The sequence below is a fragment of the Danio rerio genome, chromosome 11, assembly GCF_052040795.2.
Source record: "Danio rerio strain M-AB ecotype USA chromosome 11, GRCz13ab, whole genome shotgun sequence".
NCBI lineage: Eukaryota > Metazoa > Chordata > Actinopteri > Cypriniformes > Danionidae > Danio > Danio rerio.
Genome location: NC_141031.1, coordinates 8335001 through 8350725, shown reverse-complemented (window position 1 = coordinate 8350725; position 15725 = coordinate 8335001). Strand labels below are relative to the sequence as shown.

At 38.2% G+C, this 15725-nt stretch overlaps 1 protein-coding gene across 5 annotated transcripts in view; it reads right to left on the bottom strand.

The window, feature by feature from the left end:
- Window positions 1-4307: 4307 nt before the first annotated feature.
- The window catches only part of dnase2b (deoxyribonuclease II beta), a 19953-nt gene continuing 8535 nt past the window's right edge, over window positions 4308-15725 (bottom strand). For 3 of the 5 annotated variants that reach the window (XM_087273292.1, XM_087273293.1, XM_087273295.1), the window contains one exon: window positions 15341-15725. This exon is cut by the window's right edge and continues 82 nt beyond it. In XM_087273292.1, the coding sequence (XP_087129418.1) occupies window positions 15473-15725 (253 nt within the window). In that variant the 3' untranslated portion in view covers window positions 15341-15472. Of the gene's footprint in view, window positions 4512-15340 lie in introns of those variants that run through there. The other 2 variants (XM_087273294.1, XM_087273296.1) reach the window with 1 other exon arrangement.

The window sequence follows — 15725 nt, the reverse complement described above, 5'->3', positions numbered from 1 at the left end:
CTGTAGGGTGGTGCAAGATTTTGTCCTTTGGGAAACGTTCGGATTGTGGGAAGATGGGCATTGCTAACAAATTGGCAGCTTTAAAATCGCCATGAAATGAAAGTTAAGATTGTCATTTTTTTCTGCTATCATGATGTACATCCACCTGAAATAGTTTCTGAAATGAGAAAAAAAAATGTAGGGAGGTGCAAGATTTTGTCCTTTAGGAAATTATTGGGTTGTTGGAAGATGGTTGCTAACAAAGTCAAGTTTCACAAACTAATTTCGAGAGGAGCACCTTATATGATTGACTGCAGCTAGCCACCCATCTACAATCATTAGTTAGCCAATCAGATTAATCCAAACTCACTATAAGTAGCCTAGCTAGAACTACTCTCTTACCTTCGTTTTCCGAAGAAGGACCCCATCCACCTCTTTTCCGCTTTTACCACGGGGAGCTCTTGAGAACCACCAGATCTTGTACTCCCCTTACATGCTCTGCTGACCGAGCGGGAGCCCTGGGCCCAACTATCTCTGAGCTCAGGGTTCTCCCCCGGGACAGCATGCCAAACCTGCTAACATTTGTCAAACAATATCTAAGTGTAAACTCCTTGAAATGGTGGAAAATTGACAAATAAATGTGATGAAAAGTCTTTTCGAGGGGGGGGTGGAAGGTTATGGATTTTGAATAAAGATTATTAGGGCAATTTAATGTTTATAAAAAATGAAGTACATTTTGATTTATTGCCCACTTTATGGCTATCGCTTGTGCGTATGTGTGTGTTTTTACAGAAGAACAAGAAAGGAAAAAGGAAAGAAATTAGTCATATATGCATAAAACAACAGAAGGGTGAGTAAATTATGCTGTGTCATGTAAGCAATGGCCTGCTCTAATATGCTGGCCTATTTAATGGAGGCACTCAGCCTGTGGTTTGCACTCTTCACTCAGTGGCTGGGTCATTAAAGCTGTAAAAAGAGTCAGGGGTCATGTTGGTAATATCCAGTGTGATGATGACAGAGCACACGTGTCTAGGGTCCAAGATGTCAGTGCTGGTAATTTAAGCTCATCATTAAGCACATGCACAGATGAGCTGCTGATCTTACAAACAAAGTGTCTTCAGGCATTACACTGTATTATCGCTAATGTAATAACACACACACACATGTTTGTTTTGTGAATTGTGGGTACATTACAAAGGTTTCTATTGATATTATACTGTACAAACTGTATTTTCTATTGCCTTAACCCCTCTTTACCCCTAAACCCAACTATCACCAGAAATTGTATACAGTTTTACTTTCGGGGGGGGGGGGGGGGGACGCACACACATACGCACATACACACACAGAGTGCTATAACTTTCATAAACGTTAGTTGTTACTTTCTTAAACTGCAGCACAAAGAATGATTCACAGGATTGTGCTCAGAATAAAACAGCTGCATAATTTTGGCGATATAATCTATAATCAGTGAATTAATACATTTGGCTTAATCCTTCTGAAACATGTATTGCTGTAGAAGTATTGTGACGTTCACTGCTGCTCTTTATTTTGTTGAAGTGCCTTGGTTGTAAACCCTGCCCGGCTAGCATTGTAGCCTATAGCCACATTTCCCACTGACAATGATGAGATGTTGTAATTGATAAATGTGCTGTAAATTGCATTCAGTTGTGCCTTGCCTTTCTGATCCAGAAGAAAGCTGATTGAAACGACAGAGTATTGTAAAGTGTTCACATGAGCTTTTAGTATTATGATGTTACACAGTGAATTTGATCTGTTCTCAGAAGGTTGTTTGTCGCCCTCTGCTGTCTGATGTTTGCATTTAAGTATTGAGACGTTTCTAGTTCAACTTGGTCATTTCAACAACTAAATAAACAGATCTATCTGATTTTAATTTAAGAACAAATATTTTAGGTTTAGTAAAAGAAATATGCAGACATAATTTATCTGTTTTAAGCATGGTCAAACCAGGCATGGGCCAGTATAAGTTTTTGACAGTATGATAACTGGATAAAAGTTTTACAGTATCATGGTATTGTGATTACTACTCAAAAATAAGTACTCTTTAAATGTAATTTAAAACTATTTGTTTGATTTTAAGAAATATTTGTCAGGATAAATAATTTAAATAAATCATTGACTTCTGCTCTCTTCATTGGTTTCAAAAGCACAGATTTTTATAACAGGGCAAGGCAGTGGCGCAGTAGGTAGTGCTGTCGCCTCACAGCAAGAAGGGCGCTGGGTCACTGGTTCGAACCTCGGTTTAGTTGGCGTTTCTGTGTGGAGTTTGCATGTTCTCCCTGCCTTCGAGTGGGTTTCCTCCGGGTGCTCCGGTTTCCCCCACAGTCCAAAGACATGTGGTACAGGTGAATTGGGTAGGCTAAATTGTAGTGTATGAGTGTGTGTGTGGATGTTCCCAGAGATGGGTTGCATCTGGAAGGGCATCCGCTGCGTAAAAACTTGCTGGATAACTTGCTGTTGTTTAAAATCCTAATAACTTTTCCAAACCGCGGTAAACCCTGAAACCGGTTATCGTCCCATGCCTTGATCAAACTAGGGAGCCCTGCACATAACTTGTGGGACATACTGTTGAAATAACTAAATAATTACAATTGACCTAGAGCTGCACAATTAATTGTAAAAAGATTGCGATCTTGATTTGACCCCCAAGACGACCTTAATCCAGTATTTCTACGATTCTGTCAATCATATATTCAAGTTTAGGAGAGAAGCAATGGTGGCCGCACCAGTCTTCACATTGTTTTACATACGTTGTTCAGCAACGTGGACACCTTCTAATGGAGTTGAAAGAGTTATATGCTGTATTTATAAGATATAATTCACCTAAAAAATGACCAAGCTCAGCCCTGCTTAGCTTTAGTGAGTAAAGTCTTGGGCTGGGCTGCGTTCATTTCAACATGCAGCAAACAAACAAGAAAATTGTAGTATGTGTGTGTCTGTGTGTGTGTGTGTCTGTGTGTGTGTGTGTGAGTGTGTGGGTTCATCTAATCTGTAAAAAAAATAAATAAGAGATCACTATAAATGTGATCTACAAAAATGATTTATACACAGAAAAATCTTTTTGCACCACAAATATTGTGGAATATATGAAAAATATTGACTTTTTTTTTTAAATATTTTTTTTAAAGATTATGTACATTATTTGAAAACATTAACGTTTAAAAACATTTCATTTTTCACATTGACATTAGCCCTTTCACACAGTGATACCAACTTTACCGGTAAATTCAAAAAAGCGCTGTTCACACAGGCGCGGACGTTATGGAATTTTTCCGGAAAAGACCGTTCACACATGCATTCTAAAATACAGGTAAATTCTGACATCATTAACCAGAAATGACCTCTGGCTGCGCTTGTATTTGTAAACATTTTACCTGCTGCTTTACGGCCACACGCATCAGAGCTTGAAGGTAAACAAACAACAACGGCTTATAAGTATTTTATCGATAATTATTTACACAATTGGCATTAAGAAGGAACATAGAAATGTTATCTGTCTGACATCTAGCAGCTAAATGTGTCTGAAAATACATTCACAGGCTTTTATTCTCATAACTGCGCGAACGTGAATGCGTCTGAGTGTTGTGATTGGCTAAAGTCGACATCTCACGTCAGCACGTTCTAGACATGAATGCGCTCTTTCCGGCAATCTTCCTTCTGCATTCACACAGCGCAGCATTCTGGCAAATTACCGGTAATGTTACAACTTCTCTTTCCGGAAAATAGCCGGAGCAAATTTTCCAGTATTTTCAAAAAGGGCCCGTTCACACATACAGACCTTTCCGTAATATAAATTTTCCGGAAAGGTCTGTATGTGTGAAAGGGGCTTATTTCATTTTCTGAAAATGTCCTAAACAATCACAAATATGAACAATGACATACAGTCTATACTGTATATAGCCAATGTGTGTGATTTTGTTTGTTTATTTTAAATATTAACAAACATTTTCATTATTTTAGTAGTCCTAATATAAAATACTCCATTGGATAAAAGGAGGTCTTTCTTTTGGGGGTTTATTTTCATGACATTGTCTTTTTACCCTCTCAAATGTCCACCAACAACCTGCCACCAAAAAGCACCTGCGTGTAAAGTCTCTCACTAGGCCTACATTAATCCTCGGTGTGAATTGTTGTGAGGTCAGCTGGAATCCCTTGTCGCTGATATGATATGAGAGCCGATTTACCCAGCCCTTGACCTTCACGAGTGCAGACATGATATTTGGATAGTATAATAATAATGCATTGTCAACCAACATGGAATGATTTTGTGTGTTTGTGCGTGACAGACTTACAAGGACACGGCATCAGCTGGTCTCTTGACGGCACACTTTCTTTACAGAACAACAAAGTAAGTGTTACATAACGAAAATCTTTGTCATAACAAAAAAAAAACTGTATTTTCTCGATGACTTTGATTAGTTGACAGTTGATTCGTGTGGCGATTTGTTTGTTTTCCGTCAGGCAACTTTGTTCCGCAATGAGACAAAGATACCTGTCATTTCCTTTGTTACCTAAAATGAAAGAAGCACATTTCAAAACAATTAATGACATTTATCCATGTAATGAATTTCTTACAAAAAGATTTAATTTAGATAGTAATGCTTGTATTTTCTGCTGGAAAGGTATTGAATTTCAGGAACATCTTTTTTTTTTATAGTTCTATTGTCAAATCCTTTTGGGACACATTGTATGAAAAAAAAATATTTACAGTAATTCACCCTACTGTATGTTCATGTATTTATAGGGTGTAGTATATTCACTGAGGCCAGACAAACTTTCTACAGGTGAGATTTTAGCCATATTTTTACAGTACACAATATTTTTGAAAAATATTTACAGTAAATCATCCTACTGTACTTTTATGACTTTAAGGGATGTGGTACATTCGTAAAGGCCAGACTGACTTACTACAGGTGAGATTTTACCCATATTTTAATTCGTATTTGTACAGTACACAAATATTGAAGAAAAGTGTTTACATTAATTCACCCTACAGTAATTTTTTATGTTTTTAAAGGGTGTAGTACATTCACAGAGCACTCACTGACTTACTACAGATGATGTTTTACCCATATTTTCATTCATATTTTTACAGTACACAAATATTTTATAAAAATATTTACAGTAAATCATCCAATTGTAGTTTTATGATTTTAAAGGGTGTAGTACATTTGTATAGGCCAGTCTGACATACTACAGATGAGATTTTACCCATATTATTATTATTCATATTTTTACAGTACACATATATAGAAAAAAAATGACAGTAAATCACCCTACTGTAACTTTGTTTTTAAAGGGTGTAGTACATTCACAGAGGCCAGACTGACTTACTACAGGTGATATTTTACCCATATTTTTATTCATATTTGTGCAGTACACAAATAATGAAGAGAAATAATTACAGTAATTTACCCTACCGTAACTTTATGATTTTAAAGGGTGTAGTACATTTGTTTAGGCCTCACTAAGCTTTCATTGTTCAAAATGTGTCATTTGGAAACTTACACATGAAGTACAGTAAACACAATGTTTTGCATTTAGGATGCTACATAGAAAGACTTGGTGAAGAACACAGAAACATCTTTAAAAGACATGGCCCAAAAGAAGGGATGGAAAGAAGGAAGTGATCTATGCCCGTCTCATTTGACCAGCGGTGGAAACAGATCCCCCCCCCCCCCCCCATATCCCCCCTTACTGTTATGTGTTATCTTCTTTATTTGCCCTCTTCACTCCTAATTTCTTTATATAATATTTCTCTATCCTTAGATCAGATAACCTGTTGATATTTCTTTGTTTGGTTTATGTTGTTTTTCTTCCTCTTATTCACTTTTATCGGCACCATTCCTAATCAAATGCTTGATATTGTAAATGATGTGGACCAAATGTATCTTTCTGTTATACAATAAATGTTCAAAAAATAATAACTAAAAAAATTTAAATAGGGTTGTCAAAAGACAAAAAACTAATTGTTGCCAGTATTAATATGTTCAATAGCTCTATATTCGAAAACAAACATCATTTCTTTTTGATCAAAGTGTCGTAATCACAACTTCAAAAATATGAATTCCAAATCTAAACAATATATATGGAAAATTTGTATGTGTTCTACCCAGCACTAACTTATTATTCCTTAAATAATAGACAGAAACCACATTATGTATTTATGTTGCATACTGCACTGCCCCTATGGAGAGAGAGCTCATGGAAAGCAGGCCTCAGATTTCCTCACACTGTTCACACTCACTGGAAGTTTCAGGATGTCATCACACTATCAAAATGCATTTAAATGCTTCATTATTCCCCAGACAATCTACCAAAAATGCACATTTGTTCACTAAGAAGTACAACAGCAAGAAGAGTGTGTGTATATATAGGACTGTTTCATGCAAAAGTTTGGCCAACCCTGACCATTTTCATAATTGCAAGCCTATTGATAGATTCCTGAACATTGTTCTTAAGAATCTGCTGACACACACCTGCCACTCAACCCCACAGCATGATGGAGCCCCCACCATATTTTACAGTAGAGATCAAATTCTTCTGGAATGCTGTGTTCCTTTTCCGCCTTGTAAAGCACCTATGTTTGTGGAATCTGTCCACACGATATTTTTTTTAAAAATTATTTAGGCGGAGTATTCTGGACTGTGGAATGATGTACAGACATTATCAGCAGTAAAATGTTCCTGGAGATCTTTGGAGGTGCACTGTGACTATTCTAAACATTCTTCCCTATTTCCTTTCAGATATTTTTCTTAGTTTTTCCAAGAATTGTTCCTGGGGCCTTCCATTTTCTTACTATATTTCTGACTGTGAAGATAGAGACTTCAAACCTTTGTGACATCTTTTTGCATCCTTCCCCTTACACCCTAGTTTTAGGTCATTAGGAAGTTCTTTTGAGGTTTCCATGTTGCTACTTTCTAGTTCACAACAAGGAGAAGCACAACTAGCTAACTCAAATATCCTTTTTCATGATTGGTTGAACCTGATTGTTAAGGTTCACTGAGGGTGCTTTCACACCTGTGAATCGATTCAGTTGTTCGGAAACAGAGATTACAATTGTTACATTGTTGCTCTTTGCTCTTGGAGCGGTTCGCTTTCACACTGCAAAGTTTCTAATCGGACCAAGAGAGCTAAAACAAGTCACGTGCGAGTAAACTCTTCTCACATTGGTCAGAGTGTCAGGGTTTATTTTGCAGCGTCCCGCTAAGCTGTCAGGAGAAGTGGTGGTTTGGTGGTGATTGACAGGGTGCGCGCGCGATGTGTCTGAGGAGAGATGCGGAGGGGAGGGGTGAGAAGGGTGCGCGACGATGCCTATTTGAGGACCTGTAGGGAGACGCGAGATTACCGGGAGATCATCACTCGTTTGCGGGCATCCGGAGACTCGCGAAACTTCCCACCCCAATCATAATTCTTTCTTCATATAGCCGTATATGCCTATTACATATCCATAAAACACAGTGATACAACCGCGCTCGGATCGGATCGCTTTCTCACTACAATCGAACCGCTCCAGGGTTCGTTTCAATCGAGCCGAGACCACCTCATTCAAGCGATCTCGGAGCGATTACTTTGGCGCGGAACAGAGCGCGATTGCCCTGTTCACATATGCCAATCGAACCGCGCTAACTGGGCAAACGAGATACGTTCCGAAACAAAAGTGTAGGTGTGAAAGCACCCTGAGTCACTCAAATCAAGTTTGTGTTGTGATCAATCAGCATTAAGTGACTACAGATTTATTTTGAAATCCACACAAAAGAAGGATCCCAAACTTTTGCACAGCCTTGTTTTTAGTTTTAATTAAATTTCATACCTCTCAATACTGTTACACTACAGATTTTTGTCTGAAAAACATTACATTATCTAGCTTTCTCTAAAAAAACAAATGGCATAATGCTGCGATCTTCTCTTATAGAGAAAGAGCACATTACTATGCAGCTACAGAGGGGTGCCTCAAACTTATGCCCAAAAAAAAGATAGGTAAATGCATATATAACAACAATGGTTGAGAATTGTTTGATTTTATGCTTTTCTGACAAATTACAAAATCATTCACAGTCTTTATTCACTTTAGCATGGTCAAACTGCTTGGTTTAGTCACACAGAATGGCATTTTTATGTATCCTGCAGGTTTAAAACAACACAGTATTTTACTTCTCATGATATGAATGATTTTGCTGCTCTTACGTTCTCTCTTGTGCAATTAACATAATAGCAAACCATTATCACAGTCAGATTACCGAACATTGACTGGCCTATATTGATATCTATTGTTAAACATCTATTCAAGTCATAATGACTGATCACAAAATGGCCGCTCTATTGATTACTAAGCATTTGAGGATCGATGTCCTCTTCTGCAGTCAGTCTAGCTTTACGATTATCATCAATTTGTATGCGCAGACTGCATGAGTTACACAATTGACCTGGAAATGTGATAAGTTGGCTCATTACAGGTTTCAGATGGTGTGTATCAGAAAAATTACTGATAAAATAAAAACTGTGCAAATATTAATTCATATCACAGAATGGAAAGCACAATCACAGAAAATATCAAATGAGCAAACTAAAAAAAGGTGTATGCAATATAGAAATAAATCCCAAGAGTTCTTGAAAGCACAATATATATTTTTATTGAATTTATTGGTAGTATGTTTTAGGCAGATTTTTGAATAGTTATAACGCGCGCACACTGTAGACTATTAGGAATAATTTGCAGATGAAGTACAAACTTTTTTAATATTTATTTGCTTATTTAATTGAAGTATGACTAAAACGATTTTCATTTCTGTGAAATGATTCGGGTGTAGATGTCTTTATTTATATATTTTATTAATCCTTCATAGTAGATGTTGGAACGGGCATAGGGAGGCCAAAAAAGGGAGTCTCATTTAGACTGATTAATCATATTTCCCTTCTCAAGCCTCGTGTTTCATAACAATTTAATTGTCAACTATTTAAAAATATATTCGTTGTATATTGAATAATTCACATTTTTATTCTGTACAAATAGAACCCTGAGGCAGAACGGTAAAGATTTTATTAACATTGGGATTAATACATTTCTGCACAAATTGTAGGCCTAATAATAAAACTACAGCTAGAGAATTTAATTATGTATGTATGTATGTATGTATGTATGTATGTATGCATGTATTATTATTATTATTATTATTAATAATAATAATACTAATAATAATGATGGTGATGGTAATTAAATCTAAACCTAAAAATATTTGTATTTCTAAGTAGATGTTTTTTAAGCAGCAGATTGGCACAGTGGTTCTGAATTCTACTTTTAAATGAATCTTTTTATTTATCTTTTTTTTCCCCCTGGTTTCCCATTTCTAACATCACATGTGAGTTGAAAAACAAACTCAAACCGGTTTGGCTATAGACCAAGGCAGGGAGCATTAGCATACAAAAGCGAAATGGGTTGCTTTGTGATATTAGAGACGGATGCTCCTTAAAATGCAATTAATTGTTTGCATTTGATCCACAAGCACTTCAGATTATGTTGTTTCAAGGTATGTTGCAAACCCTCTGGGGTCCGCCAGGCAAAAACACAAGGTTCTTGCTGTGTATTACACTTTAGGCAATATTTATGCATAAGTTGGATCCCACTATCTTGGTGGATTTACTGAAAACTTTAGTTCCACAGAACATTTTTGCAGGTTCTGACACATTACAAAAGAGGATTTTCAAAGAGATCCTTTTTTCTACAGCCTCTAAAAGGACCTGAGAAAGTTACAGTGAGACATTGCTGGTGTTACAAAAAAATGCTGATATGCAGATTCACAATGGTGTGCAGTCCAGGTGTGCAGTCTGTTAATGTGACAACTTGAAGGACATGCTGCCCAAAACTGGTGGTCACTTTCCACCAGTCTTGCTACATGACGTAGTAAGAAATCCTAAGGATGTTGTCTGGGAATTCATACTGCTGCTTAGGCAGGTGGTTGAGCTAGTTTGTGCTCCCACAGTGTCTGAATCGCAGGTTGCCTACATGAAGATCCTTTTTGAGGAGTACATAGAAACAAGGCAAGCCCTTTTCCCACGCAGACCCTAACATCATTACCTTTTGCATTATTCAGATCTCACATTGCAGTTTGAGCCATTATTTGCGCATGGAAAATGCATTTTGAAAGCAAGAACAGCTACTTTAAGAGGTGTTTTCGGGCATGTAAGTATTTCAGAAACATCACAAAATCACTTTCACAGTGGCATCAATTGCTGCAAGTAGATAATGATGCTGGTACTTTGATTTGATTAAGACTCAATGAGCTTCTCGACTACAAGACACTACCATAAAGGTGGCAGACTGCTGGTTGCCCTAAAGCACAGTCCTGTCACTAGAAGAACAGCAACTGGAAACTGTTATCACAAAGTTGATGAAGCTGGGAGTTACAAATGTTGTTGACTGCAGCACTTATCTAGCAGCAGACTGGGATGGGATTTTGCTACTAATACAGTCCAGACGATTGATCAGTGCATTCTGCTCAGGTGTGTAACAACTCTCAACGTCTTTCGAGACTAGGGATGTAACGATTTGATTATGGACGAGTGGATTATGACCAGCGTACACTCCTATCGGAAAAGGGCCAGCACTCAAGTAAACATCAAAATGTCTCAAGGCCAACAACAAAGCTAAGGTCTCCTTCTCAACTGCACTGCATCGTCGCTGACAATAGTCAAACCCTTTAGAAAAGTAACTGCCAGGCAACTCCACATTTGACTGATAATTGCATCAATACTGCTCCTGCAGCCACTGCGCCGGCATCAATGTCAAGCACGAAAGCCCTGGAAAAATCCAGCACAGCCAAGATCAGAGTCCACACAAAAGAACCCTCGCTCCATCAAAAGCACGCTCGCAATCCGGTGTCCACGCAAACTGGCGAGTGATTTTTAAAAGATCTGTTAGAGGTGTCACTAGGATTGCAAAATTACAACAAAATCCATGATAATAACCGGTTAATCCTAGTAAACGACGTAATTCTTGCCTATTAGAGGGTCTGGGAAACTCTGCCATGACTGTGATTTTCACATCCACTGGTTCCCCCTGGCCTTGGCCCACTTGCTTCCCAAGGTAAGTAATTGTGGCTTTAGGAATCTCAGACTTCACTGGAAAAGATGACAGTGTCCTCTAAGTATGCCTCACAGTCAGGTATATTTTGCAGTGCTAAACGCATGAGGTGCTGGAAGGTGGCTGGAGCATTTTGCCTGCCAAAGGACATTACCGAATATTGACCAAAGAAGTCAGGAGTTATAAAAACATTTTTTGCTGTGCGGTGTGCGGCGATAATGGCACTTGCCAATACCCTTTTAACAGGTCTAATTTCATTACAAATTTAGCTGGACCAACATAATCAATGCAATCGTCAATTCTTGGTAAAGGAAAGGAGTCAAGTTTTGTTACTGCATTGAGTTTTCTGTAATCTGTAAGCAAACACGGTGAACTTCAAGAACTTTGGCTAGGTACAGCCTTGCCATTTTGCAACATATAATGTACTTCAGACTTCATTATTTCTCTCCTTATGGGGTTTAGTCTGTAAGGTTGTTAAGTGGACCGGCATTTTCCACATCAATGTCATGAAACTGAATGAACGTTGGTTTGAGATAGGACATTGGAAAAGATATTAGGAAAGTGCTTAATTAAAGCTATAACATCTGGCCGATGTAATTCTGGCATATAGCTTAGATACAAGGTCAGATTCTGTAAAATTGAGTTTTGCAGACGACTCGTTGGAAAAGAGACAGCTTCCACACTTTAGACATGCATTGAAAGGTTTTCTTAACTCCTAGATGACCAGCCATTATATGATCATGAGCTAGTTTTAATACTGCAGTTCGAAACGCAGAAGGAAGCACAATTTGAAATCTTGGACTTAAGCTTTTATTCGTGTGTCATTGGATTCCACTTGCGCATCTAAACTGATGTGCATGTAAATCGCTTTTGCGCCTGTAAACACTGCGAAAAAATGAAACAAATTGCGATGCATTTTTTTAACTGAGGGGGCTTAGTTAAAAAAAATGCATATCGATTTGTTTAATTTTTTACTGATTTGAATCGTCCCATATTTGAATCGATTTTCAACCGCCTCACAGTAAATTATTACATCCCTACTCGAGACTAATTCTATTCAGTACTCATTACTCTCTCTGTAAAAGTTCCATCAAACAAATTTGTGACAATTGTGTTTTTATTGTATTTTTTTTTCACTTAGCATCTCAAAGCACTGTGGTTGAGTCATGTGCTTCCAACAATTCTAGTTTTACTGAACATGTGACACCAACCGTAACACCAACTGTGACTTCACAGTAGTTTTAATTTTTACGGCATAAGTTTCCAGTTAAGTTAATGAATGTACAAAAGGAAAAGAAGAGACCACTACCAAAAGACAGAAGATATATGATCAGGATCCATTGACGACTTAATGGATACTGACTTCAGACCAGGAACAATCAAATTGAAGCAGATTGCACAACAACTAGGTGAGAAACACGCTGATTGCTTCTTGGATAAATTTGGTACAGATCTTGTGGGTCAAGGTTTTGCCTCCCTTGTTTTGCAAATGGAGAACCCAGTTGAGAATGTTAGACAACAGTTTGCTTTGTACGCATTCCTTGTACAGAGACCATAGGAAAAAGTCCAAATTATCTGACCGTTATGGTTGCAGTCAGTAGGAACCAGAGTCACCAAATGACTATTGGCTACCATGAGGAAAATAATAAAATTCTGAAAGAAGCATTTAAAAGAAAATCCCTTCCCGAGAGTGACATTAAACGATTAATTCAGCGAATCACTCAGAATAATAAAAACTACGTAATCCAAGTAATGGAATAACGACCTTACCTCTTTGAAGCCACCCATCTGCTAGATCAAACAGATAAATGGGTATGGTTTCCTGTCCAAACTAAATTGCTGAACCAAATTGAGGAGAAGGGCAAGACCATCACATAGTTTCTTATGAGCAAGAGAATCAGAGTGACTACAGACCCATTAAAAGTTCTCCAGGGCATTATGGAGTACCTTGCAGAGGGCCCAAAGGTGCTGCTTCTTAACAAAGATGTAAGTGCACTGCATAATATTTGAATTAGTTAGATTTTAACTATCTGTTTGAAAAAAACAAACAAATATCTTGAGCCAGGACACTGGCACTCTGCCAGTCATCATAGTAGATGACTACCAGCTTGATGTCCAAAATGTCCATCACCTTTAACCTCTCCCTGGGTGCTAAGCTTGACAGGAGGATTGGGAAGGCAGCCTCTACTCTAACCCGCCTGACAACCCGAGTGTGGACAAACCATAGGCTGACAACCGCAACAAAGATGGTGTTTGAGTAAATGTTACTCAATTTAGAGAGGGACCAAATATTCTTTGAACTGAGCAAATTGGAGTGAACATTGGAGGGCGCATGCTGAAAGGCAGAGGAATGCGCTGTCTTTGATAGCTCGCGACTTCATCTGGCACTTTCTGAGTACCTTTACATGGACACCAATACTCTGATTTTAATATGTTTAAGATAGTACTCTTATTAAGAGTCTACCATGTAAGCATAGATTTTTTTTTCTCTACCATAAGTGTATCTGCTCTGCAGGCGCTGCGCACCTCCTCCTCTGGTTCTGCGCCAAGCGGACTGATTTTTAACATCTGATGACCCAATGCACTAAAGTACACATTCCAAGCACACCGGTGTAATCGTATGCTTAAGGGAATGGCCAATGTTGTCTGATCACATGAGTTTCAGTGGTATGGTACGCGTCAAAGTGTTAGTGTTTTATTTTTTAGCATTTTTTATTCAACGATTCTTCTGTCTATTAGAGCATGTTTTACTTTCGAAATGGGGTGTAAATTCATCTTAGGGTGCTTTCACACCTAGACTTTTGTTTTGGAATCTGTCTCGTTTGCCCAGTTAGAGTGGTTCATTTGGCATATGTCAATCCACTAATCGCACTCGGATCCGCGCCAAAACAAACGCTCTAAGAAACGCTCATGACCCTCACCACCACATTCCTCCTAGCTCTTCAGACACGTTTCGTGCACCTTGTCAAACACCACCAAACCACCACCCCCCTGACAGCTGAGCGAGAATCTGCAAAATAAACTGTGAAACTCTGACCAATGTGAGGAGAGTTTACTCACACATGACTTGTTTTAGCTCTTTTGGTCCGGTTAGAAAAGATTATTCTTGTTGTCAATTGTGGAAAAAATTATCAATAGGTTTTTTTGATAAACCGCTGTGAGTTTAATAGGTGCTGCGTGATGATTGTGCATGCGATGGGGAGTCGGCTTTGTCCGGAAAGTCAGATTTTGAACTTTCACCTCCTCTTGCGGGTGGACCCATGTGATTTGTGCTATGCACTGGTCACTACTAACTGAATAAAGTAGAAGCACAAAGTTATGCTTTGTAAATAAATTTCATATAAAATTTAGGTTTTCAAACCGCTCAAATTTTGTCAACCTGCCTATGCCATGTTTTATTTGCAAAATTCAAAACTGCCCTGAAAAAAAGTGTTGCATGCAGAACTGTTGCAAACAATTTATTTGTGTTGAATTTAAACAAATTTAATTTAATAATGTTCAACTCAATTTTCTTGTTTAAATTCAACACAAATAAATTGTTTACAACCACTTAACTTTTAAAAAAAAATGAGGAAAATTGAGGAAATCCAAGGAATAATCTTTGAATCATTTTTTTCAATGCAGTTGGGCGGGAAACCACCCAATCAAAGCATTTTCTCAAAATTTGTGTAAAAAAAGATTTGTCACCAAAAATCATTCTTCTAGCTGATACACAAAAAGGTTTGGCCAAATTAAGACACAAAATCACCCCAGAGAAGATGAAAACATTCTCAACGGAATTAAGAGATAATAAATATATTTGTTTAATAAATCTGTTTTGTTCAAATTCACCCAAATATATGACCTATATTCACTGAGAAAGGTATAAAAATATTCATTTTCAAAATGGGGTGTAGGGTGTCATAGTCGCGTAGTGGGTAGTACGATCACCTCACAGCAAGAAGGTCACTGGTTTGAGCCCCGGTGGGTCAGTTGGCATTTGTGTGTGGAGTTTGCATGTTCTCCCCATGTTGGCGTGGGTTTCCTCCGGGTGCTCTGGTTTCCCCCACAGTCCAAAGACATGCGGTATAGATGAATTGACTAAGCTAAATTGGCCGTAGTGTATGTGTGTGAAAGAGTGTGTATGGGTGTTTCCCTGTGTTGGGTTGCAGTTAGAAGGGCATTTGCTTCATAAAACATATGCTGGCTAAGTTTGTGTTTTTTTCCGCTGTGGCGACCAATGATGAATAAAGGGACTAAGCCGAAAAAAAAGAATGAACATGGGCTGTACTCATTTATGTTGAGCTCTGCACTGTCTTGTTGTTAAACTGTATTACCTGCAGGTTTTCATCCAGGGGTTAAAATCCCTTGCATTGAGCAATACATGTCCAGAGCTGCTCAGTGCTGTATTTTTCAGCAGTGTTTATAACTGGCCATGGCCTTACGGAAAGCTTTATAAATAACTGAGTTTTGACAACATGTTAACCCTCCACCTCTGCCAGCCTGACCACCATCTCTGTTCAAGTCCCCCAGGCATGTCCACTGGTCTTTAAAAGTGTAAGACACACACCACTTAGAATGATCCTCATAGCTTCTGAACATCTGAGGTCCGGGTAGACAGACCGCGTTAATGTTCATCACGTGCCAGGGTAGGGAGCAGTTAGAG